General features: G+C 48.3%; 1 protein-coding gene across 10 annotated transcripts in view; it reads right to left on the bottom strand.

Annotated features, from left to right (window-relative positions):
- Positions 1 to 27315, bottom strand: part of LOC138569465 (uncharacterized) — a 2298575-nt gene that overhangs the window by 1512628 nt on the left and 758632 nt on the right. For 9 of the 10 annotated variants that reach the window (XM_069647455.1, XM_069647449.1, XM_069647450.1 and 6 more), the window contains one exon: positions 25355 to 25420. In XM_069647455.1, the coding sequence (XP_069503556.1) occupies positions 25355 to 25420 (66 nt within the window). The remainder of the gene's footprint in view (positions 1 to 25354; positions 25421 to 27315) is intronic. The other variant, XM_069647446.1, reaches the window with a different exon arrangement.

Here is a 27315-nt window from a genome sequence, read left to right on the forward strand (position 1 = left end):
GGTCCATCATTCAGTTGGAGAACTGTTAACAGTGGGATCTAAGGGGTCACTGAAGGGAACTCATTCTCAAACTGGCTTCTGGCGCCAGGAAAATGCAGGATGCCATGAGGCTGAGCAACCTTAGAAAATAAAAATCCGGAAGATACTGGGCACTCAAAACGTTTGGACCATCTGCAAAAGATGTTAACCCCTTTACTTGGGGGGGCAAGGCTTTCCCTGAGGAAGAATCCAGGACCGCTCTAATAAACCGAAGCTACTGAGATTGTGTCAAGTGGGACTTCTTGAAATTCAGGGACAATTCCAGCCTGTGGAGGAAGTGGCAAGTATACCGGAAAAGATCCTGAACCTGTTCGGGAGAACACGCTCTAATCAGCCAATCGTTCAGTTAAGGGTAGATGTGAATCCCTTCCCGCCTTAGACTTGCTGCCACCACTGCCATGAGCTTGGTGAAAACCCTTGGGGTAGAGGGGAGCCTGAATGGCCGAACCCAAAACTGTGGGTGAGAACAGCAAACTGCGAACCTCAGGTTCATTGTGCGTTTGGGATGAATTGGCACATGAAAGCAAGCATCCTAAAGATCCAATGAAACCAACCAAACCGAAAGTCGAAAAGCCTGAAAAATCAGCGAAAGAGTAACCATCTAACACCTGTGCTTCCTGAGAACTTTTTCAAGCATCTCAAGTCAAGATGGGTCGCAGTCCTTCGTCCTTCTTGAGGATTAGAAAATAAGGAGAGTACCAAACTCGATTCCTCTCTGCTACAGGTATGGACTATCACACATTTCTCCAACAAGATGAGAATCTCCTGTAGAACAAGCGGATACAAATCTTTCAATGCTTTGCTTCCTGGAGGATAATCTGGGGGTCTTCTAAGGGAGGCAGTAGCCTTGAGCCACTGTTTGCAGTACCCAAGCATCAGAGGTTATGCCCCGCAAACTCTCCAAATGCGGAGTTACCATGCCCCCCACCACAGTCCTGTGAACCAAGGACTTAAAGGGGGTTTGAGGTTGCTGCTGTTGCAGAAGGCAAAGAAGCAGCTGCTGGGAGAGGCGATTTTGCTCCTCGCCTTTGTGAACCACAGGGAGCCCTTCTCTGACCCCCTCTGTGCAAACTGGCCTCTTCCTCTTGCAATTGAGTAAAAGAAATGAAAAGGCCAACCTCTCCAACTGTGGGAAGACCCTTGTGTCGGTTGAAGCTTATGTATCGCTGTTGCATCAAAAGGCATTTCCAAGAGCCTTGTTTGAACATCAGGTGTAAAACTGTCCTTTTCAAGCCAAGTGAATCTCCTGGCAACAGCACTTGCTGCCATTGCTCTGCTTACAGAGTCCACAGAGCCTAGTCCATACTGGAGAGCCTGGCACATGGAATCCTTGCCATCCTGTACCAGGTTTAGAAACCAGTCTCTCTCCTCCCCTTTGGGTATATGCTCCACGGCCAAGGCTATTACATCCCACAAGGTGTGTGTGTGTGTGTATTTGGCTAGAGCACAGGTCACATTAATGGCCTTCAGGGACATACTGCTTGCGGAAAGCACCCTCTTCGCTAAGGCAGCAAACCTTTATCACTACTATCCAGGGGGATAGTCGGCTAGGCTGCAACCTTACAAGTCGAGGTGGCTGCCTGAGCCACTAAGCTTTCAGCAGTAGGGTGTTTAGATAGAAAACTGTGATCTATTGAGGAAGGCCTGTATTTCTTGGTCAGACCTTTTTATTTATTCATTTATTTTTTATTTTTTTTTACAATTTTATTTTAAACCGGCAGTACAGCAGGAGAATTACAAGCATACATGGCATAACAAATAACTGAAGATTATTGATGAGAAGGCTTAATCAATTACAATCGGGAAGCCTCAAAATCTCCCCCTCCCCTCTCTCTCATCCTCTGGTCAATTCTCTCCTTGACTCAGTAGGGCAAGCGCATCTGTGGATAAGTCTGAGCCCGGTAGCAGTGCCAATCTAGCTAGTCGAGGTTTGAAAGTCAGTGCCGGGAAATTCCTATCGTATTCCAGAAGCGGCGCCCAAATGTCTGAACCGGTGTAAGAGGCTAGCTTTAGATGCCGTCACTTTTTCAGCTATTAAAATGTCCCAAAGTTTAAGCCACCATAAAATCAGGGATGGCCCCTCAGTAGTTTTCCAGGAGCGGGCAATTGTGATTATGCCTGCCAGTAGAAGTTTGGTAAGGAGTTCAGCTTTTTTCCCTGATCTCAGATGGCTCTCCGGGGCTGGTGCGCCCAGCAGAATATACTCCGGCTCTCTGGGGATTCTCACATGAGTAATATCTTGTATGGTGGACAGACATAGGTCCCAGAAAGTTTGCACAGTGAGACATGTCCACCACATATGAAAGTATGTGCCAAGCTGCCCACATTTGCGCCAGCACCGAGGATCAAGAGAATGGTTGAATCTATGCAGGCGGTTGGGGGGAATAGTACCATCGCAGGAGGAGTTTATGGGCACATTCCCGACTGGAAATACAAAAGGAAGAGGTTTGGGTCCTGGACCAAATATTGAGCCAGGTTTGATCTTTGAGAGAGTGCCCCAGATCGGCCTCCCATTGTGCCATGTAAGGGAGTCTGGCTCGAGGATATTATCTTGCAGCAGTTAATAAAGAGTAGACATTTTTCCCCTGTGTGGGAGTTCTTTCAGAGTAGGTTCCAACGGAGTGGGGGCTCGAGTGCCCAGTTGTCAGGTATGTGGGTGAGAGTACCAGCGTCAGAGTTTGGTATAAGAGAATCTATCCGCCTCGGTTAGGTGGAAGGCCAGTTTACATTGTTCAAAAGATCAGGGCTGGCCATTCTTGTATAGTTGTCTCAGGGATTCGAGTCCCCCGGCCTCCGATTCCTGAAGTGACTAGGAGAAAAGGCAGGGTTGTAAAAAATTGGGGAGAGGGGACTCGCACCACAAAGGATGTTTTTGTATTTTAGTGCCCAGTCCCACACATTAAGGGTGGTGCTTGGTGGCAGCTAAGATCCCCGCTCAGGTCTTCCACGCCGGCGATGGGATGCGCGGGAGGAATCAGAGGGGTAATGCGAGGCGGGACTGCTATAGTTCCATCATTTCGGGGGCCCAGTGGTCCCATCCCTGGCTTGTACACGTGCTAATTGGGAGGCTACATAGTATTTACGTAGGAAGGGGACCACTAAACCTCCCCATCAAGGACTGTGTGTCATAGCTTTCTGGGAGATTCTCGCCTTCCGGCCCCTCCATATGAACCCCAGCATCTTCCTCTGCATTCGCCATTCGCCTAAGGGGGCGGGGGGTGGATGGGTTGGCGTGGGTAGGGAGATTCATCTTGCAAGCAGAGATTCTACCAATGAGGGAGATCTCCAGTGAGGACCATCGTTCAAGGTCCCCCTCTAGCTCCTTGGAGAGGGGAGAAGTTCACTGTATATACATATTTGGGATGGGCTGGAATCTGGACCCGCCCTCCCTCCCCCAAGTATGGGATGGACTTCTCACTCCAGGGGATCGGGCACAAGGGCATAAGAGTCTCCCGTTCCTCCGCTTCCAAGTCCACTCCCAGTGCTGCCGTTTTTCCGTAGTTAACGACAAATCCAGAAACCTTTCCAAACCTATTGAGTTCCTGAAGAGATGCGGTGAGGGAAGGGCAGATATCAGTGATGGACAACAGAACATCGGCAGCATAGAGCAAGATCTTGTGTTGAGTGGTACGGACAGGAAGACCTTTGATATTTGGATTTAATCGAATCTGCTAGGCGAGAGGCTCCATCACTAGAGCAAAGAAGAATGGAGATAGTGGGCATCCCGGTCTAGTCCCACAGGTCAAGGAAATCGGGCCCAAGAGGCTGTAGTTAACCCGGAGAAGGGTCTTTGGGGACCAATAGTTGGCCAGAATCAATTTACGGAGATAAGGGCCCAAGTGAAAGGCTTACAGGATGAGTTGCAGGACGGTCCAATCTACCTTATCAAAGGTCTTGGTGGCGTCCAGCGCCAGTTTATGGGCATCTTAAGAAGCAATATCTACTAAGTTTAGGGCTCCACGGATGTTATCTCCGGTTGACCTATGCATTAGAAACCCTGTTTGGTCCGGGTCAACCAGCGCGGGCAGAACGTATGAGCACCATTATGGATTCTTGCATGGTCGGGGTGATAGAGCCCGAGACACCAAATGAGTTGAAGTGGGACATTAGCAGAGCCACCAGCTGGGGACTGAACAATTTATAAAAGCTCATCGCAAATCCATCGGGGCCGGGGCTCTGGGTTTTAAGGATTTAATGACGGCCTCCACCTCCTCACCTGTGATCGGGGTGTCTAATCTGTCTGTCGGGTTCCTCAAGGTGGGGAAAGAGCAGCCTCCAGCAAATACTTTGTCTGCTCGGACTTGTCTCTGGGCATAGCAGTCATTGTTTCCGCAAGATGGGCCACCGCTAGTTGCAGTTTGTCTCGATCAGCGTATTGGATTCGGCTTCGGGGGTCGCGAAGGCCAACTATAGTATTCTTCCTTTTCGTCTGAGAATTTCTGCAATAAGAATTGATTTGCTTTGTTATTCTTAGCGTAATAGCTCTGCTTGGATTTGGCCAATACATCTGCTGTTTCCTCTGCGTAATGGGCCTTCAGCTTCTTCCGGGCAGACAGTAGTGCGTGTTGGGTCTTGTGGGACCATGATGGTCCTCTGCCATTTGGACCTCCTTTTCTAGTTCTATGCGGGCCTATAGCTTACGTTTACGATATGCCGCCTCCTGCGCAATAAGTTTTCCCCTCAACACCGCCTTCATGGTATCCCATGTGTTAGCCGGGGTTGCGTCTTCTGCCGGGTTTTCCCTAAAGAAGTTCCGGATTGTTTTAGCAATGGAGTCCCTCAGCGGCATGTCATTTAGGATGGGGTCGCATAGGTTCGAACGGCGTAGCAGAAGTGGATCCGGGTCGTATGCTTGAAGTGTCAGTTTAACTGGGGCATGATCCGAGAGCACTTGCGGGCCCATGGTGACATTGTCCACGAAGGCAAGAAGCTGCGGGGAGGTCAGCATGAGGTCAATACGGGAGGATGTTCTCTGTACATATGAAAAGAAGAAGTCTTTTTTTCACCCGGGTGGAGGATCTGCCATGAATCCACCACCCCCAGTTTGCAGAATAGCTGCAGCAATTTCACAGGAAGTTTAAAGTCTCGGGGGGCTGGGGATGGGGTCTGTCCTGTAGGGGGTCCAGGACCCCATTGAAGTCCCCCCCTATGATTATTTGCTCCTCGACAAAGGGCAGAAGGGAAGTGCTCAGGAATTCATAGAATGTGTCTTGACCCTTGGTGGCGTAGACTGAAATAAAGAAATAGAGCTGTCCAAATATGAGGGCTTTAACTGCAGCGAATCGCCCCTCTGGGGACAATAATGTTTCCAGTGCTTGGAACCGGACCCCTTTAGCGAACAAGACAGCAGTGCGCCCTTTTTTAATCCCATTCGAAGCATGGTACTGGAGTGGAAAATGTTTATTTCAGAGGTGCATGAAGTAAGGGGGCATCAGATGGGTTTCTTGCAGAAAGGCCACAAAGCCCTCCATATCGTGAAGCCGTTTCAATGGAGAGTTCAGTCCCTTTATATTCAGTGAGATGACCTTCAGCTTCCGATGTGGGAGGGGTTCTTCGCGAGGGATCATATTTCGTGGTGGGGGTCGGGGGGGAGGGGGAAAATCGAGGCTTGATTCAGCTAAGCTGCCATCCTTATTCTCCTCTATCGTGTCTACATCGCACTGCCGGGGTTTTAACTTGTGCTTCCAATGTGTAGCTTTAACAGGGAAGTTGCAGAAGGCACAATTTCATTTATCGGCGACCTCCTTAACCAACGTCAACAATTTGCCAAATTTGTGCAAAGCTGATTTTTCTCCGTCAGCATGTCCCTCAGCCAACAGGGCTAAAACTGTTTGTGATTTACTCCAAGGGCTTACTGGTGTCATGAACCTCGGAGTCAGGCATTGGGCTGTGCAAAGACCGCCTCAAGCCAGCAGTTTGATGTATTCCCAAGCGGGTCGGCTGTTACTGATCTTCGACTGTGAACTTTCAGTATGAGAAAGTGGGAACTCAGGGCGGCGATCACCGCTTACCAATTCGACTATCGGCCCCAAGGGTGCGGAGGGTGGGGGGATTCCTGTGCATACCGCCCCTTCTGGATCTTTGTCCATTCATGCGTTTCGGTTTTGGGGGAAGGTGAGCAGGGATAGCAAAATTGAGTCTGCATCCACCAGGTGAGCAATTGTCCGGGGCACCCCATTGCACGTGAATTGGAGGGCAGTAGGAAATAGCCACCGGGATCTGACGTGTTGGTCACAAAGGAATAGAGTCAAGGGTCTAGGGGCTCTCTGTTTCTGCATCCTTGCCAGTGCAAAGTCTTGCAAAATCTGAAGGGAGACCCTTGAAAAGGTATGTCGTCTTGGGAGCACCAATTTCCATGAAGGCTTCTTTGGTTGTGAAAAAGTGGCCCCGTGTGATAACATCTGGGGGGGCGTCTGATTCCATTCCCCGCCGGGGTCGGAGCCTGTGGGTTCGGTCTAAGATGAGTTGGGATTTATCCATATGTGGCAACAGGGATTGGAACAGGTCCCCTACGTACTCCGTCAGGTTTTGATCTAGGACCGATGCGGGGACCCCCGTAATACGCAAGTTGTTTTGCCAAGCTCTGTTTGAGGTTTTCCTGTTTATATTCCAGGATCTCATTCTTGCCGAGTAGAGACTGAAGCGTGCACTGAACATCCAGGACCATCACTGAGTGTTCCTGGGTGAGGTCCTCCACCTCCCCTACTCTCTGCTCCACCTCCACTTCTCGTTGGTCCGTCTGTTCCAGCTTGGTGGTGAGCTCCCCCATGCAGGATCGAAACTCTGCTTTGATATCCAGCATAAAAGCTTGAATGTCGCCTTTGGTTGCGAGTTGCTCTGCATTCTCTGAGGAAGATTGGGGTGTAGATTTAGGAGTGTGCCCTTTTTTCCCCTGGTCAGGCGGGAGCAGCATTGTTATGTCTGCATTCTTAGGGGTCTTGAGGTGATTAGCCATTTTTGCAGAGATTTGAAGCAAGGCACTGTGCCCTTTCCGAATATGTTTGCCAGAGTTCACTGGGGAGACTTCCGGGGGAGAGGGGGAGGAGCCGGTGGATTTCATGGGTCAAGTGAGTAATATTCCCAAGGAAGACAGCGAAGAGGGCCAAGAAGCAGAATACAGGCCAGCACTTCAGCACCAATGCACCTCCGTTGAGAGGGAACTCTGTATTCTCTTTTGAAGCAGGGCTTCCAGGGGTTGGAAGAGGGCTGCTCTGCTATCCGGTTCAAACAACTGAGTCCAATGGAATCTTGCAGGGCGAACCAGGAATGGGGCAATGCGTTGGTGACCCTGATGGTTATCTGCCGGGTGGCCGCGGACTGCAGCCGGATAGATGGCAGAATGTTTAAGGGGCAGAATGTTTAAGGAGCAATTGACTTCAGCTCAAGTCAGGCCATCAGGGTACCACTTAGTAAGAGAGGAAATGGTGGTGGGCTATCCGTGTGGGCCCTCTCACCTTTGAGTGCTTCTCTGCTTTCTGCAGGACTGATGCCAGAGCCATCCTGTTGCCCCTGGAGCCAAGAGGAGGGGCAGTGGGGCCTTCCCTGGGGGCCCCTCCGGGAGCAATGCAGTGCACTGCAGGCCAGAATCGTCGGGTCGAGGGAGGAGTGGGCAAAAGTAAAGTAGGGGGCCCAGCCATTGAAAATTAAGGGACGTTATGGCTTCCTGGCCCTGCTATTCAGGCTGGTCCGGGAGTGAGGGCTGTGTCTTTGCAGTATAGGGTATTAGATGCTTTACCCACTCAGATGTTGACTCAGCAGGGCATCGTCATGGGCTGACCTCAGCAATCATACCCCTCAAGGAGCCAAAAGCTGACACCCCATAGGGAATGTGGTGCCAGGAGAAGGGGCTTCCAGGGCCCACTAGTGGATGTTTCTGCTGCTCCGGGATAGTTTCTGTGGAAGCTAAAGGGGGCAGAGCAGCAGGGAGTGGAGAGCTGCTGCGTGGGGATGGTGCTTTGGAACGGACGGGACTGGACGGCACTTAGATGATGTCTTCCGCTCTGGCCGTCAGTCCCGTCCGTATCAGATGAGTGATGTGGGTCCTACCAGGCCTGCAGGAATAGTTGTAGCTTCCCTACTTGACTGCTGATGCGGGCGGGATGTATCTTTGTGTGCCGGCAGATATAGGGCCCTCCAGCACCCCCACAGACTAATGCAGAGAAGGGTGGGACCGAAGCTGCCCCCCCACCCCCCATCCCCCTCTGGCGGCACCGGGCTTGTACGCAGTTCCACTGTGATCCAGGGCTCGGCTACCAGTTGCTCGCTGCATGCTGGCTGCTGCTGGCGCGTGTGACAAGGAACACTGGGGAAGACTCCAGAGTCAGTGTTTCCGCCGTTCCGTCGCTGTTGCAGGAGCCACCGCGGGGCTGAAGAGCATGATGCCAGTTAGGCGAGGAGGGTCCCGTCAAGTCTGCAGGGTGAGGTGTCACTCCCTCTTGTTGCTGGTGTCCAGTGGCTTACCCACGGGGTCGAAGGCTCCCACGATTACCGCAGGATGCTTCAGTGGGAGACAGGGCCGGTGCCGCTCCGCCTCCGGCCCCGCAAGATCCGTCCACCATTTTGCAAAGCTCTGCGGCTGTTGTCACCCTTCACCCGCAGCGTTTAGTCTGCTGCCAGATTCTGCAACATGGACTCCTCTGAAATCAACTCATCAGGTGCATTAGGTGTACCGAATTGCAAGTAAAAAGGCACATCTGTCTACCACCTCTTCTTCCTCAAAAATCAACCCCATGGCTATAAAAAAAGAATTTAAAAAAGAAAAAACAGCCTTAAGTAGGTGCTTAAAAGTCTGATGAATCGATCAAAGGTTTCGAGAACGTCAAAGGTATTGAGGGTGTTGACAGCTTCAATGGCTTTGACAGAAACACTGGCATAGCTACCAGCTCTTTAACATGAGTCGACGAGGAAGAGTTTGGCTTTTTGTGTAGGGACAAAGATTCCTTCGATGAATGTCGAGGAGATTTACTGCCCGGGCCATTCAGTGCGCGAGTAGTGGTCTCAGAAGACACCCTGCAGGTCTTACCAGACGCAACGGTCTGAAGCCTGATTGGGCTCTTCGAAAGGGGATTGGCACCGCCTTTTGGAACACATCCAGCATCTGGAGATGAAATTTCTCCCAGTCAGCTGAAGATGCCGACTTGATTGATAAGTTAATACAATGTTGTTTCTTCATCTTTTTGTGTGAAGAGGACGAATCACAAGACGTGGATGTCGAACGCTATAAGGGTTTAGAGCTCTTCTTCACACCCTGGACTTTTTGGAAGGGGTAGTTGAAGGAGATTTAGAAAAGGGCCTACCTGCGGTGAGTTTTCCCTTCCTTTCCCTCAAGGCCTTCACTGTCAACTGACAGGAACCGCAGTTGTCAACTTTATGGTCCACACCTAGCACCAAAGGCAGATCCAATGTGGGACCATAATGGACATTTTATCCATCACAATTGAGCACAGTTTAAAACTGGTCTTCGATGTAGACATCCTCGAAAAACTTCAAAACACAAGACGCAGTGAGGAAATCGCTGAGGCGATGAATCGTTCGAAGCATACTGACCACAGAACTGAAGCAACAGGCGCAGCACAAGCTACATATAACAGCATCAAAGTCACACAGACAGAGATGGCCCAAAGAAAAACAGCTGTGACAAGCGTTAAAAATGGTAGTACCCAAATGGCTGTCATATAGGTGCATTGGGTTCACAATGTGGTTAAAAGTGGCTACAATCGAAATTCCAAGATGGCCGCCGTGATCCCACCATCGTAAGGAGTGTGCTCCTCCTGGCAGTCCCGCTATAAGGGGCAATAAGCGGGTCTAAGACCCAGAGCACAGAAGAAGTGGCAGACATACCCAACAACAAAGACGGAGCGATCCAGGGCAGAAAACACAATTGGTGAGTGGCGCGTAAAACAAACGCCTGAGGTGCCGGAGTTAGGGACAGTACCTGGCCGCAAGCACAGCGGCCCACGAGGGGCGAGCCAACCAGTTTTAACAGAGCTGCAGGTGGTCGAGGGAGGTATCCCCGCACGGCTTACCTTCCCGTGCAAACGTGGGGTCCCGGGCGGGAAAGATCCAACGGCTGCCTCAACCCCAGGAGGAGCACCGATTCAGGGTACAACGGCAGCGGCTGACACGGCCCATGAGTAGCGGGACGTAAGACCAGCCATCCAGCCCATGAGAAGCGGTACTCAGGACTGGCCCACCCAGCCATCCTGACGCAGCCAGGAGGAGGAGCAGGCCACACCGGGAGGCTTGATCCCCAGCACTGCCACGGATCCACAGGCAGCGAGAGGCAAGTGACAGAGGGACCCAAAAGGGGAAAGGACTGGCCACAGTGCGGCCGCCCTCAACTCGGGATCGGCGGCCCAGCGGCCAGCCCACAAGAGAAGGGAAAACCAGCAGCCCATCCCCAAAAGACTGCCTCCCGATGACGGCGGGCCCGAGGATAGGCCCCATCAACAGCCTGGAAGCCCCCTGGGGCCACGGCAAGGGAGAGGAAGGGTGCCAGGCAACGGGGCCTGGCCATGTGAAGGCAGCCCAGGGCATGCACAAAGAAAACATCAGTGAGCGACCACGGTCTACGCGAGACCATGCAGCAAGTGTTCAAGAACTTACTGGATATCGAAGCCTGTGGGGAGATCCTCATTGATAGGATCCATTGTGTGGGCCCGGTTAGGTCTGAACCAGGTGCCAGGCCCAGGGAAGTAGTAAAGGCCCTGCAGCGGTATGACCAAAGAGAAGAGATACTGTTCGCAGCAAGGATGGCAACTCCGGTGAAAATCAACAGCACTGAAATCCAGCTCTTTCGGGACCTGGCCGGAGGCAAATGGGGCTGGTAACAAAAGCCCTAGCTCTGGCACAGATCCGCTACAGATGGACCTTCCCGTTTGGCATAGTCTTCACGTGGGAGGGAAGCCAACAGAGTGTAACCACATTGGAGGAAGGGTTCAAGGTCCTGAACATCGAAGAGGAAGGGGTGGAAGCGCGAGAAGCCTGTGCCAGGAGGCCACCACGCAAAAGACCCCAGGAGAAGCCCCGGGAATGGAGGAAAGTAGGAGAGCCAAAGTCAAGGCATAAACACCCACAGGGTCCAGAGGGTCGCCGGCCTGAGTCCCCAGACTGACTGAAAAGGCCCACGCTATGACAGCCCAGGGCCTAGAGAGGAACAGAGGGCGACCTAGTAGGTGAGACCGATACGCTGCTGGGGGGGGGCGCACAGGGAGTTGGACGGGATGGACAAAGCACTTGGAATCGGGGGAGGGCAAGGTAACTGCTCTTCCCGCAGTTATGTTCTCCTGGTGTTTAACAAGACTCGGCTACCATGGCAGAGTTCATGGGGGTGGAGGGGAGCCAAGTTTAGCTGGAGGGGAAGGGCATAAGGGAGGGACAAGGGTAGGGTAGGGGAGGGGGGAGAGAGGTGGATCGCAGCAAAGGGAAAATTCACTGGTCACAAAGAGGGAATGGGTAACAAAGGGATACAGCTACTCACCCTGAATGTTAGGTGATTGAATACGCCAGCCAAGAGACGGAAATTGGAGAATCTCTTGGCAGGGGCAAAGCCTGAAATAGTGATCCTGCAAAAGAACCACATCAGCCAGAAAGAATGGTAAATTGAGATTAAGGGGCTACCCCCACCTTCTCCAAGCAAACTATGAGGGAAAGATGCGAGGGGTTCAGACAGTGATTAGACAAATACCAGATCTAAGGATAGAAGAGTCGAAAGTAGATAAAGAAGGGAGATTCGAATTTGTTCAGCTCCAATGGGGAGGAAAACCAAACAAGATAGCAACAGTGTATGACCCCCAATTCAGGCCAGGATGGGTTCCTGCGGGGGCCATGGAGGATCTAGACTGGTTTGCTAAGGGGCAGCTCATTGTAACGGCGGACATCAATATGGCCTGGCACCCCAGCGAAGATAGAAGCGTGGGCAGCACCCCCACGTCAAAGGGCCCATCTTGGTACCTTCGGTCTAGTATGAATCGGTTAACCATGGTGGATACCTGGCACAAACTTAGAGGGGGATCAAAGGGATACACATTATTTTCCCATGTCCACAGAAGATTTTCCAGGATCGACTACATCTGGGTGTCCACCACCCTGCTAGGCCAAATCAGGAGCTTGGAACTCGGTCCCATAGCCCTCTCGGAACATGCTCCCTTGTAGATGGAATTACAATGGGAAAGGGGCGTGTCAGGGCTGTGGCGTTGGCAATTCCCCAAACAACTACTGAGGGATAGGGTGATTAGTGATGATATCCAGTCTTTCCTTAGCGAATTCTTTGAAAGGAACAAATCCCCGACCCAACAGGAGCAGGTTATATGGGACGCCTTTAAGGCGACCTTACGGGGGGAGCTCATCGCAAAAGCAGCCTTGCGAACTAAACAGGTGAGGGCCTTACAAACCAACCAAGAAAGCAGCCTTACTGAGGCGATGACGAGAAAGGAAACAGACCAGGGGGCGACCATCAGCAGAAATATAGACACCTTAAATGGCAATTTAGCACCCTACAGGCCGAGCAGTCAGAAAAATCATTGCTGTACTTGAGACAGCACTACTATGTGCAGGCGAACAAGGCCGATCGCCTCCTGGCTAGGTTGGTGAAGAAGAAAGAGGATGCAGGAACAATCCCTTGTATCCGGCTGCAGGGGGGCAACAAAACCACATTGTCAGAGGAAATCCTTCAGGCCTTTACCGAATTCTACTCAACCCTGTACTCTTCGGAGACCCTGGACGGGGACCAACGGGAGGCCTTCCTAAGATTTTGCCCGCTGCAAAGATTGAATCAAAGCCAGATAGACGCCCTCGAGAACGAGGTCACAGAGGACGAAGTTCGGGCGGCGATAAGATCTCTACCCCTGAACAAAGCTCCCAGCCTGACGGGTTCCCCGCACAGTTTTATAAAACATTTCAAGTTGCCCTAGTACCCAGGCTGACATCCCTTTACAACTCGTTCCCCATATCGGGGCACATTTCTGGCTCCATGGAAGAGGCGAAATTGGTCCTTTTTCCCAAACCCAATAAGGACAAATTCCAATGTAGCTCGTACCGTCCCATCGCGTTGATAAATCTAGACGCTAAGATCTTCACAAAAATTTTGACCACTAGAATGGACAAAATAATCCCGAGCTGATCCATCCCGACCAGTCAGGCTTCATCGGGGGGAGACAAACATTCGATAACGTACGGCAGCTATGCCACCTGATTGAAAAAACAAATAAAGCAGGCCACACAGCGGGTCTACTGGACCTGGATGCGGACAAGGCATTTGACCGTGTCGAATGGTCATTTCTGTTCCGCATTATGGAGGCAATGGGGTTCAGTCCAGACTTTCTCGGCCTGGTCAGTGCCAACTACATGTCACCGCACATCAGGCTGGCCATCAATGGGCACATATCTCAGGCAATTCCGGTAACCACAGGCATCAAACAAGGATGCCCACAATATTATATGCGATATATCTCGAACCTCTCCTGGCAAGGTTCAGAAGCGAGGCGAGCATAAAAGGGATCGTGTTCATGGGGGAGGAGCACAAACCAATGGCCTTCGCGGATGACTTAATAGTGGCAATGACGGATATGGACTCCTCGGTCCCGAGACTGATCTCACTCCTAGGAGACTCCGGCAGAATAGCAGGGCTGAAGATTAATAAACAAAAATCAGAACTATTGGTGTTACAGGGAGACGGCCCCCTTCGGATCAATCATTCTTGGGGAAATTCACGCAGGCAAGGGGAAGCCTCCGGTACCTGGGGGTCGCGATAACAAATACCATAAGTAATATGTATCAAGCCAACTATCCCCCACTATTAAACGATAAAGGTGTGGTTGGGAGATAGGGGCCGTCTTAACATCCCCTGGATGGATCGAATTAACATAGTAAAAATGGAGGTATTGCCCAGGGTGCTCTACAACTTTCAAGCACTCCACCTGGCAGTCCCCAAAAAATTCTTTAAAACCCTGAACAGACTGGCAAGGGAAAAGGCCCCAGGTGTCATGGTAAACTATGACGGCGCCGATCAGGGTGGGGGAATGGGTGCACAGAACAATTTGATGTATTACTAAGCAGCTCAATCGAGAATTTTGAGGGGTCTGTCCTCCATGGGGCTCCACAAGACCTTCTCTGGGGGCCTGCCCACCACAGCCCTGTCCATCCTCCACCAGATCTTGTCTGGGTTTCCATTGCGTCCCCACGAGTGTTTCAATGGTAACCCAGACAAGATCTGGTGGAGGATGGACAGGGCTGTGGTGGGCAGGCCCCTAGAGAAGGTCTTGTGGAGCCCCCCGGAGGACAGACCCCTCAAAATGTATAGGAGCCAGATGATCGCGACACTAGATACACTATGGTTAAAAAAGCAGGCATCACATCCTACACATCCCGATTTACACCCCTACTAAGGAACCCGCAATTTACTCTGGGGCTGGAAAAGGGGGCATTTATCAGATGGGAGGAGGCAGGCTGCCTTAAAGCAGGGGATATGATGGAGAATCAGCAGGTAAAGTCCTTTCACCTATGCAAACAAACCTTGGGGCTTTAGGAGGAGGATAGATTTCGATACACATAGCTGAGACCACCGTATCCAGGGACTTCACCCCTTTGGAAAAATACCTGACAAACTCAGGGGACCGCCAGATTATAGGCACACTGTACAAACTGTTCTCCCCGCAAGTGGGCCAGACCCAGTGGACCTACACGAGACAATGGGGAGACGCACTACCCCTCCCGATCTCGGAGGAAAAGTGGTCGGAAGTGTGGCAAAGGATTCCCAAGTTAATGAGGGGGATGCAGATCAGGGAAATGTGGACAAGAATGCTAGTATAGTGGCATCTAGCCCCTGAGAAGCTACATGAAATGCACCCACGACGTCCCGGCTTTGTTGGCGGGGATGTACTGAGATAGGATTGTGGCTCCACATATTGTTGACATGCCCTGTGCTGAAACCCTTCTGGGAACCTGTAAATAACTGTCATGCATTCACCTGTGGGGCATGGTAGCAGGAATCCATACACTTTTAGAACGGCAGCCAAACCGTTTTATAATAAATGGAGACTGTTCTCCAAACTTACGGCCAAACGATACTGAATATCTGCATTTGATCTGCATTTTATCAATCACATGTCTGTGGCACGTATTTAGGTCCTTTCCTCAGAATACTCCGTGCTTCTGATTGAAGTTTTCTTCGCGGGTAGTTCGTTTACTCACGAACTGCTGTCCTTCATTCTAAAGCTTACCGGAGTTTCATCCTTCTTCAGCCATTACGGGTGCTTCGCTTCATTCTTGGAACTTTACGAGGCGTTTTCCATCCGGCGGCTTTCATCTGCAACAATTCCACGAGTACGGCGTTCCATGCGAAGGCTTCCAGCCGGCTGCGTGCAGTTCCAGCGTACGCTCGTTTACGTGGCCGGCCGGGAAACCGCCGCGTGGTCTCCAGGTTACTTTGTCAGCTCTTCCCCGTCGGCTGCTTTCTTACGCGAAAAGTCTCCAGCTGCTCACTGGCTCCCGCGTTGACCTCCCAGCTTCAGGTCGTTCTACGTGGCGGCTCCCATAGCAAGGGGCTGTTTCCACCGCAGAGTGTCTACTCTGTCTTGCTGCCACGGATGGGCACTGCCTACTAAAAGGAACAAAACTTTATGCCATTAAATAAGTATTTTGAATCCTCCACGATACTTCCGGAAGTACGGAAGTGCTATTAGTCAGAGTTTGTTTTCCATTACCATTGTGTGACATAACACTACAACCCAGTCGGGGTTTGAGTTCTTTTCTATGGTGAATTCCTCATCGGACGATCTTTAGTTTGGACTTGTTAAAGACTTACAGGGTGATTAATGTACTGCACTTCAGTGAAAACCTTAAAAGCTCACCATGTTAGAGAATTCAGGATTATGTTTTGTGCATTGAACTAACGAACGCTACCCAGAGTGCACCAACCCGAGTCTAGTTCGGCCCTCGTTCCGTTTGGGATTAGCCTCATACTAACCTTCCCTTCCTTGCCGTTGTTTTCCTTTGTTGTTGGATTCATCTGAAACATCACGGTTCTTCACATACATCAAGTCATCTAATCATATAAGGTTAGTGCTGAACATAGTGGAGATTAAGGGTAACCAAAGTGGAAGTTCTGGTATTTACCATTACCATTTGTTTTCTTGTAACAGATTGGAGGCTGTGCATAGTTATTCATCCTTTCTATTGATTCTTCACTCTGGCTGTATATTACTTCAGGCAGTGTGTGGAATCAAGGTAAAGGATTCTTCCTTGAGGATTCTTCACTGAAGGTTTAGAAGGAAGACCCGGATCCTTTGTGAATCCTTTAATTACTCTACTTGTATCCTTTTTGGTAATAGTGATCATAGAGAATTGAGGGCGGCATGTCATTAACGCAATGAAAGAGATATTCGGCCCACAAATACAGAGGGGGAGTGGCAAAGCCCTGCTGGGTCCAGGAAACGTCTTGGACATACTCCCAACGAAACCCCAGGTGAAGGCATACATGGTCCTGAGTATGGCGGCCCTCTCTCTAATAGCACAGAAGTGGAAGCAAGACAAGATCCCCACTGAGCACGAATGGATATCTAAAATATTGCACTACACCGCGCTCGAATGGGTAACCTACTCTATACAAGGAGATGGTGCCAAATTCCAGGACGACTGGGGCACGGTCTTGGAGTTCCTCCACAAAGACTTCCGTGAACAATGGTTCCCCCAAAATATCAGACTATTGGACATCCTATAGACCAGAACTTAGCAGCGATCCAGTGAAAGGGAGGGGAGTATAGTGGGCTGTTTCAAACGAGGTGAGACGAGTTGAAAAGGGGATAGTTAAAGTTGAAATTGCTCAAATGCCAATAAAAACAAGTTTAAAAAGTGGCTACAATCAATCGTAGTAAAACCAAATCACAGATGCCCCGTCTTACTTCATAACCCACTCTCAGGTTGACAAACACTATGGGACCTAAATGGGGTTCTTCAAAACCACACCTTCTCTGGTTGCCCAAGGATCTACTAAGAGCAGCACACCAGAATTCCCCTACCCATAAAAGAAATATTTAAAATAACCATGGAAGCCAGAAACACATTTAGGGGGCTGTGACGATTCATGGGATCTCGTCACTTCTCCCCAGAGGTGAGCCCGTTTCTGTGAGGCTAAGAAGGGGAGCATGCTACGCAACATTCCCCCTAGGGGTGGTGGAAAGTGTGACCCTCAGAGAGAGACTCCACTCTTGGGGACAAGGAGTCCCGTTCCATCCAGGAAATTACTAGACACCCTTATGAGGAGTTGACAAGTCTGAAGACCCCTCTATTCAAGCATTCTCTATGTGTTACTGTAATACCTCCAAGTATCCATCGCCTCAGGTCAAATGTACTGGGAAGAAGAAGAATGGAAGAATCATGCCGAGTATGCAGTGGTTGGCAGTCAACGGCACTGGGACGAAGAAGATAGATCAAGGAGCCATGAGTCCTCAAGTAAAAGAAACAAACAACTGTGCGTCTATACTAGTGAGGGCCCAACGTGGTCAAACAAAAAGAGAAGAGGGTTCAGTTAAGAGTGTCACTGGTGCCCGGGAAGTTCTAACCAGGGCTGTGGAAGAATCTAGGAGACGCTGACATGTCCCGCGTGAAAAGGACGCTGGAGAGTCAAAGAATCAGACCCAGGGAAGGCAGAGAGCCGAGCTGTTGACCTGGGAAGAACCTCGAAGCGGTGGTATGGTCCAGAGAGGGCGGAGCTTGTGGTCCTCATACAGTGCAGAGAACGTCCCAGGAAGGGCTCTGCAGAGCCATGTGAGGAAGTAGTAAACGACCGAAGCAGTCATAACAAAAACTGGAACCCGATGTTACGCTCACCTTGCTCCCACAGAGGCGTCGATATGGACTGGACTGCTGTGGTCTCCACCAATGTGACGCGTAGGGCCGAGATGACGGACTGGACTGGCCCACCTAGCTTTGTTTGCTTGGCCCGTAGAAATATTCTTCTGCAAGTGGAGAAAGGGAATTGACCACCCGTGGAGTTGACCGTAAATCCCCCCACCCGCTGTTCTCCCCACTGATCACTTTGGATGTTCCCTCTTATAGGCTCACCTGATGATTTGAAAAGATGAGCTCTCCATCCTGCAGTGAGAGCAGGGGCGCGTAGATAACCAGTTGCTTCACTGGCTTGAAGGAATTGGTGAGTTCCAGGACAATATTGACTCCGATATTCCCGGCAAGACGCTGTAAGTATGTAGTTCGTAAGAGTTCAAATGCCTGACTTTCACTCTTGTCCGATTCCTTGCAGGTTGCAGCTTGACCCTACTGAAGAGTTCCTCGTGGCAACCGGTAATGTTCTGGTAAGGATTTGTATTCTCCAACACAGTTCGATAAAATAATGTCCATATGTACTTTGTTGCTTTCTCCCTTATTCAGGCGCTAAGAGAAAGTATGAAGTCTCTGGGAATAATGCCTCTGGCGGTAAAATCAGGTAAGTCTTTTGTGGTGAGGAGGGTTCCCCTTGTTATTCCCTTGTTTCACCTTGCTGTCCTTTTGTTTCCCCTTAGGGGCCGGGGTTCGGCTAGGATGCAGTGGAAGCTGCGCCGACCCGTGAAGAAGAATAGTACCCCCAGTGGTAAAATCAGGTAAGACTATGGGGGGTATTCCTCTGTGTATTCCCTTGGCTAACCTTGCTGTTCTTGTCTTCTCCTTAGGTGCCAGAGTGCGGCGGTAACATGCAGGAGGATGCAGTGAAATGCGAAGATGCTGCGAAGGCCGGTGAGTTCAGCGCGGCGCTGCAGCAGGCGAGGCGACGTGCATAAAATAACTTCTTTCTTCCAGCTCGAAGGCGCGATGGATCAGGAATTCAGGTAAGGATCAAAGGTATTGCTCTTGTTCTAACCTTTTCTCCTTCTTTCTCCCTTTTTCTAGTAGTTCCAAACTCGAGGCGGGCGTGGCAGAAGACTGGATGCAGACTTGCAGGCACGGTGAGCGTTACGCTGCTGGATGCAGAATAACGCGAAGCGTGTGCTGCTCTTCGGGCGTGGTTTAAATAGCCTCCAAAGTAGTCCCAGGTAAGTATTCCTCCCCAGCCCCACCAGGGTAAAAAAAAAATAGTCCCTAGGTAAAATAGTCCCTTCCAAGCCTCGTTTGGCTTGGAGCTCTTGCAGCATGGTCTGCATCAGGTAAGTTTTAATCTATGAGCCTGGCGCCTATGGCGCCAGGACTGACTCTCCATATGAGCCTGGCGCCATAATCTCCAGGACTGCACCCAAATAGCCCCTAGCGGGGGTTGTTGGGCTTGCTTGGGGTAACTTGATGCCTGCTTCTGGGGTTGCTGGACTTGGTCTGGGTCCCCGGGGGTAGGCAGCATGACACCCGACTCCACAGGAAGAACCTGCGACACCCACGCGATTCAAAAGAGGGAAAGGTGGGAGACACAAGTTGTGGACAGCATGGAAAGAGAGTGAAGATTGCCAAGGGACCAATCATTCTTGTCCCAGTGAATGTATATATTGGAAAGAGAATAGAGAATGTCAATGGACCAGTCAGACCCATCCCAGTAAAGAGTAAAGAGGAATACAATAAATCAAGTAAAGAAAAGCCACAAAAGCCATTCAAGGAACTTTGAAGATAAAATAGAGAAACTGAAAGGTTTAAAAAGAATCAGTAAACGGACCGTTTTTTGTGGAATCAAGAAACTGTTTGTGTAGAGAGCAAGGTGAGGCCTCACAGGAAGCACGGGAGGAGTAGAAGCCCATTTGAAAAATTAGAAGAACTCTTAAAGAAAATAAATTATCACAAGCCATCTTAAAACAGAAAGGCTATAGAAGCCTGTCCAGGAGAAGGGATCCATTCTCACAAACTCCCATTTTCTTTGAGTTATCATTATCATTGGTAGCGACAGAGTAAGATAGTTTTGGACTGTTGATTTGGACAATCTCACTGACGACTAGCACCCTAGTTAGTTTTGTGTTTGAAGGGCAAACACCTTATTACTAGGGGTGGATAGGCTTTTTATTTATTATTTGAATAAACAAACCTGTATAAATGCCACCTATTGGGCCGTCTCCTTGAGGGAGCAATAACCTCACAAATTACATTCTGCCATAACAAGTACCATTACGGTAACATAAAAAGGACATTAGTACAGCATGTAGTTCATAGTCATTTAGGGGGCACTAAGCACTGTCATGTATAGTGTATGCTAAACACTGCTGAGCAGTTCTTGTCTACAATTCAATCCATTCAGATTCAGGTTCACAATTAATGGGTATACATTCATTTTCCCAACAACTTATCCACCATGTCTAGATTTCCTTTACTTTACTTTACTTTGGTACGTTTCGGGAGGATAGCTCAGGGGCAACGTGCTCGCCTTGGAAGCAAGACGACACAGAGCAACACAGGTTCGATCCCCGGGTCCGCGCTTAGAAACCTCTGGGTATTAAGCGCATTATAAATAACCAATCATATCATATCATATACACCAGATACTAAACATTAGTTTTACAGTAAAAAAGCAGACAGACTTTAAGGTGGAAATTCTTACTAAGCAGAGCTCACACGTGGATGTGGCTCAGCGCCACACCCTCAACCTGCATGCCCCTATCTATCACATGACAGTTTCAAATGATGACTTTGAACGCACAAGAAGGAGGTGGAGGGCTGGGGTACAGTATATTAATAGGGGATACTAGGATGATTGTTACAGACTCACCATGTAGACAGTTTGTAATGTCTCGGCCCTTATTTTCTACCTCTTTCCGAACTGGTTGGGACCATGTTAGGATAAATACCTGTAGGCATGTGTGAGGAAGAAGTATATATATGTGACCAGACTTAAAGCAAACTGAATGCAAAGTGACTCCTGGCCAAATGAAGCATTATTCCTTAGAGGAGGTGTTTCCGAGAATAATACTTAGTATAAATTGAAGGTACTTAGTATAAATTGAAGGAGTGGCCTAAGTGGCAGCTTTGCAAATTTTAGATATTGGAACTTGCCTATGAAAAGCCACCTACTAGATCATACGACTTGTAGGGGCAAGAACCCATTCTCTTGCCAATAGAAGACGTAGATTCCTAACTGCCCTGATAAAGACCATCTATAGGTTATTAAAAGACGTCAAGACCGACTAAACATTCTTGTTTGTTTAGGTAACATTTGAGAGTCCTTGCTAAATCCAAGTTATGCAAGATTGCACAGCAAACCTTCAAAATTACGTTTGAAAGCTTAATCAAAAGGGAAATCTGTTGTTTTATATATGTAATCACCAATAGACAACAAAAGGTGTGTACATGTGCCAAGTAAAACACTTGGCACTCGAAAGTAGAGGACATTATAAATGGACATCTTGATGGGGTGCAAGCCCTTTCCCAAAGCCCAATGACAGAGTTGTGGCGATTCAATTTTGTACTGTTTCTTGGTGGATAGTTTTGTGGCCACACACAAAATGAGGATATTCTCAGGACGAATATCATCATTATTTCAGCTTTATTTCTACAAAATTGTCCAGAAAACAAATTAAAATACAACAACCAAAAATTAATATAATGAGCAACAAAACTCATGAATCACCTATACGCATTCCCTATAATGCCTGGAATATCTTTAAATGATCTACAATTTAAACAAACCCAAGAACAACATAAAATGCATTATCTTTAGCTTCAAATCAACATCACCAATATTATCCAAAATGTGGCTGAAGCTGAAACACCTGAGAACTTCAATCTTCTAATGCCAGGCTTTTTCAAAATAGTGTGCCACGACAAAAATAACATTTGTACATAGTTGATTTGCACATCATTTCTGCTGAATGTAAATCCATGACACCCTAATTAATCAGGCCAGTGATCTCCACTGGATAGCTCAGGAGCAACAAGTTGCTCACATCACCCTAAAATGTTCCTCACCAGTTGCTCTGGGCCAAGAAGGAGGCACTGTATGTATGAGACCGCAATAGCAGTGTAGCCTGAGCAGGAAAGCAAGCCAAACAACCTGCTCTGTCAGACTGACATGATATACCATCAGTTGAGGAGGCATCAGAACAGTGAGCTAAGAGGTAGAGAGGGAAAGATGGGTTTAAAGTGCATAAGCAGCCCAGGAGGAGGCTGCTGAAGGGATTTGCAAGGCTGCACATTAGATAAGCCAAAGGATGGGCAAACTAGTGCGGTTGAAAGCAGAAGTAACACTGGCACCTCTACACTACTTGGCCCATATTGGTATGTCATTTAAACAGACCTATCAATGCAATGATTGAGTACATGAGGTCCGGAAAAAACAAAATTATTCTGCACAGGCTAGACCAGTTCTACCGTTGCTGCGCCACTTAGAGCTGCGTAACACCAATCTGTGTAGGCAACTGTTGCACTCAACTAAGTTCACCATTGGTGCACTTAAGCAGGTTGCAGTGGGGTAATCGCAAAAGCTTAACAAGTACAGGGAAACAATTAGATTTTTTGTACATGCACATTTTTGCACATTTTGATGCAAATTATTTGTTAGAAAAGTTTGATTCTCATTGTCCTTTTGAATAAATTCCCATCTTCTGATACTTTGTCCAGTCCGTTGACAAGTATACACTAATGGGCAAAATAATATACAGCATGCCCATGTTTGTATCCTGCTGAAAATTGGAATCTTTTGTGCCTTTGTGCAGCTGACAAGTACATAACAGGCAAGTCAGCGGCATGGTTGCCAAAACTTGCTGTATTAAATCATTTGCTCGTGCCAATTTTTGAACAGTGAAGTTTGTGTTTGATGCCACCATGCAAAATTGTCTGAAATGTTACATACACATTGCAGTACACGGGTGGAAACAATTTCACTGTCTGATACTTTGCCATTATGCATACAGATAATGTGCACATAAGGCAAATGCATGCCAAATTGTCCAAAGTAATTTGCATAACTTTCAATTGAAAACCAATGAAATAACAGTTAATAAGTTTGAATTAATTTGGAGATAAATTCTGGCAATTATCAAAGGGACACTTCCAACCTGTATAGTGGTCTTCAAATGTTCCAAGCTGTGACCAATTGTTTTGTCCCAATGTGCTGAATGCAACCATACCCACTACAGTTTCTGTAATATAACTCAGAGGAAGAAACCAAATCCTCAGTATTTCTTTCTTTACTCCTAATCACGTTTCAACCAATGTATCAGGCCAGTACTTTACAAAAGCACTGTATGCCATGAAGAATTCCTAAGGGAATAGCCCCCAAAAGGTCTTTAAATCCTACCATTTGTTTTGTCTTGACGAGCTATACTATCCTTGTGTTCTTAAAAATACACCATTGCCAAAATAGATACCCACATTCATTAAGGGATAGCCATGCAAATCACCTTTAATGTTTCTCTCAAATGCTTCAACTTATTGCCAATTTTATATGAGGTTTGATTTATATCTATTGGGCTGAACTGGGCAAACTCAAGTGCATGTGGGTGCAGGTGTTGCTGTACCCATAATCATAATCGTCCAATCTTGACTTGATGATTCCGCCAGGAGGCTCTGACCTATATATAGGTTAAGAGTTATGTCTTCAGAGATTTATGGAATTCTATAAGCTTCTTCATGTTCCTGAGCTCCCAAGGTAGGCTATTCCAAACTCTGGGGCCATACACAGAGAAATATCCAGCTGCTTTGAAGATGAAGCGAGAGGGCGGTATTATCAAGAGTAGTTTGTGAGCAGAGTGCGGTGTTCATTTTGTTTGGTACCATGACAGTTTTTCCGCCATATATTTAGGGGGCAAATTGTTAAAACATTTAAACATGAGGCAAAGAACCTTAAAATCGATTCTCTCCTTTAATGGAAGCCAATGAAGGCCACAACGCAGATCTTAAAATAGGGGTAGATTTAGAAACTCTGAAGATTAATCTCACTACCGCATTTTGGGATTTCTGTATCCGAAACATATGTTTCATCAGGATGCCTGCACAGTCATACTATTTCCATAGTCTAGTTGGGAGTTGACTAGGATCCCTACTACAGTCGCATGATCTTACAGAGGGACAAATGGAAAGGTTAGGCGCAGCAGATGGAAGCAGTAAAATACGGATTGTACCTTGGCTCCCGAAGGCATTCACAGCCAAAATTGGACTGCTAAATGTCGCCTAGGTCCTTGATTTTAGACACAAATTCAAGTTTTGAACCCAAGAAACATGGGGATGGGGCATGTTTTAAATGGTCTGTCAAAAGATGTTTGGGCCCAAAAAGGGCTACTCCGTCTTGCTTGGCTCAAGCGGAAGCCAGTTCTGGGACATCCAGCTTCTCACTTCTAAACAACACTCTCCTAGTTTGTTAAAAGACTACTCAAAGTTGCCAAATTTCAAGAATATCTGGGTGTGATCAGTGTAGGATTGGAATCCAGCATCATATTTCCTCAGGATAGTCATCAGAGGCTTCATGTATAGGTTAATACAGCAGTGGTGACAGTGACTGACCCTGCAATATGCCATAACTCTGAGGGAGGCAATCCGAAAGGAACCCTCCAACTTTCACTTGTTGCCACTGATCATGGAAGGATCTGAAACAATGGATAGCAACTACCTTTTCCAGAATGTTTCCAGGCAAAGGGAGTACTGCCACTGGACGATAAATGTGGAGCTCATTAGGGTCCAGGGTGGGTTTCTTCAGCAGGTGTAAATTAATAGCGTGTTTAAACATGGCTGGGACATAGCCTTGTGATAATGATAAGTTTACAAAAGAAGTCATAAATGGGGCAGTTTCGACCGAGGAGCTGCGTCGCACATGCTGGGAGCTCAGAAAACATGTCATCTGTGGATTTAAGCTTCTGCATTACATTTAGAATAATGTCCTCTGACACCAGTTCAAAATCAAACTGTGAAACCTCTGAAGCAGGCATGACAGAGGGTACAGCTTTTTCCATATCTATATTCAAGGCTCTTTTCTTGGATTGGTTTTATTTTGATCCTCAAGAACATGTTAAATGCATCAGCTTAACCTTTTGATGGTTACGCATCTCGAACCAACCTACTAGGATGGAAGAAATTAGAGATTTCTGAGAAAGGTTCTCTCCGTTTGTTGCTAGCTGATTGGATTTCATTGGACAGAAAGGCAGATTTGGCTTTAAAATGTGCTACTTTATAAACCTCCAGCACCTCTTTAGCTTTTGCAGAATTCACTGCTGTTCTAAATCTCCTACATGTTTTTTCAGCCTGGCGGTATGTCTTTCTCAGTGATGCTTATGTGGCAAAGAACCATGGATTATATTTCTTTTTATGGTCCTTTTCTGCCACGGGCCCATATTCTGAGCCGATGTATCCGTTAATGCCAATTGCCCAGTGCAATCAAGAATGACCAATTTCATAAATAACAAACATACAATAACCACTTACTCACTTCACTCACTTCACACTTTATTTTGGGTGTAATCTTCTTTCTCTTCTCCAAAAGTGGTTTGGATACCTGAAATGGAAGAAATAAGAAGAAAAATATGAAAGAGCACCACAAGTGAGCAAATCCCCTTGGGATGAGAAAGCGTTTACATTTAGTGCTGTCACAGATGGTCTCAAGAACTCACCAACTCGAAGATGGTTCAAGTATTTTTTATTAACTAGTTGAAAGAGGGTCTCTATAAGGGTCCGCCATCTCAGTCTCTCTCGTCTCCTGTGTGCTGGGGGCCCCTGCCTCCCTGCCCAGGTGTCCCCGAATTTCAGATGGTGACAAGAGATCAATAACCCCTACTATTTAGGTTCTTGTTGGATGAAGATGAAGGCTGAAAGGCAATCGCCTCATCTCTCTTGCTCCCTCTTGGAAATTGTGGGTGGATCTTAACCTGAGGTCCCAAAAGATTAAAAACGTTGTGAGAACATGAGTCCTTGTCCCTCAATTAGGTGAATGGTTATAATGGAGAAGTACCTCTTTTGACTATCCAATTCCTGCCGTACAACATGCTCATAGCTCATGTTTCCTGTGGCCACGCATGAGAAGGCCATCCAGTCCATCCAGTTCTGTTTTTACATACAAGTCTGGGATTTGTAGTTTCCCTAAACTTCAAATGGAAAAGAAACACCTAAAAGTGACAGAATCCAAAGGGAAAAAACAGGAATAGATGGCCTTCTCACGCATGGTCATGGGAAACATGAGAAAACGGCTTGCTGGCCAGAGTTTTCTCACTTCCATTTCAGAAATACCAAGCCCACAAATCCTTGCGGCAGAGGACGGGATCAGTAACTCACTGGCAGGAGATGAGGCAGCGAATACAGAGCCAGCAGAACATTGCTGACTGCAGACCTGCAATCAAGATGCTCATTTGTGACAAATTACGAACTCCCCCGTTATTGACATGCGCTCTCGGGGCCGCCATTCCCAAGCACCAGCAGACCAACGCGTGGAAAAGAAGGGGTTTAGTAGGTGCTTTATAGTTTACACCCGTTTAACCCAGAAACTGGATGAAAGCAAGGCAGAGATTGGTCCAGGCAAACAGGTGGAAAAGAGAGCCAATGAAAGGGGCAGGGGAGTATAAAGAGAAACTAGCTGGATGGGTGTGTTCATTGTTTAACTGAGATCAAGGAGACAGACCAAGAGACCCATGTAGTGGAAGGAAATGAAGTGAAGGGTGGGGGAGGGGGGTTTACTGGCAGAGAGTGTGTTTTAGGTGAGGTATCAGTTGAAGAGGGAAAGAGGTACTTGAGATTGAGAGTGCAAGAGTGGTGAATATGGAGAGTGTGTTAAGCCAAGTGGGAGAGTAGGGGAGTGAGTTAGCACTGGTCCTATCCCTACTGGATGGAGATAATGCACTCCTCTGAGGCCTCCTGTCGTCCTCTCTTGGCCCGCATAACTCATCAAGGGTCCATGCAGATACGACCACATCACCCGGGCACTTGTCAAACTTCACTGGCTCCCACTGCAAGCACAAATCCATTCAAGTCTTGCTGCATTATCTATAAGGCAGTCGCACTCAAGTCACCCATCTACTTTGTGGAAAAACTCAGCATCTCCGGCAGACAGTGCACTAGCAGAAGTCAGGACACATGCAAACTTGAAATCGGCCACTGCAAGAAGGAAAGGACCAGAAAACAAGCCTTCTCTGCCCATGTGAAGACTATAGAATCTCTTCAGCATCAGCATCAGACTCAACCCCGAGCTCCTACAATTCAGAAAAGAACTCAAGACCCACCTCTTCAAGGAATCTCTCTGCCTCAACACTTAGGTCATCACATCGCCCCTCGCGCCACCTGACTCGCTAGTCGCCGCCTGCCCCTCTCCTCCCCACCAACCGGTACAGCTGTACTCCTCCTCCGTATCCTAAACCGCCCCCCCCCCCCCGCCCGCCACTGTATATCTGGTCTTTTGTTACC

The sequence above is a fragment of the Ambystoma mexicanum genome, chromosome 2q (genome assembly GCF_040938575.1).
Source record: "Ambystoma mexicanum isolate Mex_15411 chromosome 2q, UKY_AmexF1_1, whole genome shotgun sequence".
In the NCBI taxonomy this organism is placed as follows: Eukaryota; Metazoa; Chordata; class Amphibia; order Caudata; family Ambystomatidae; genus Ambystoma; species Ambystoma mexicanum.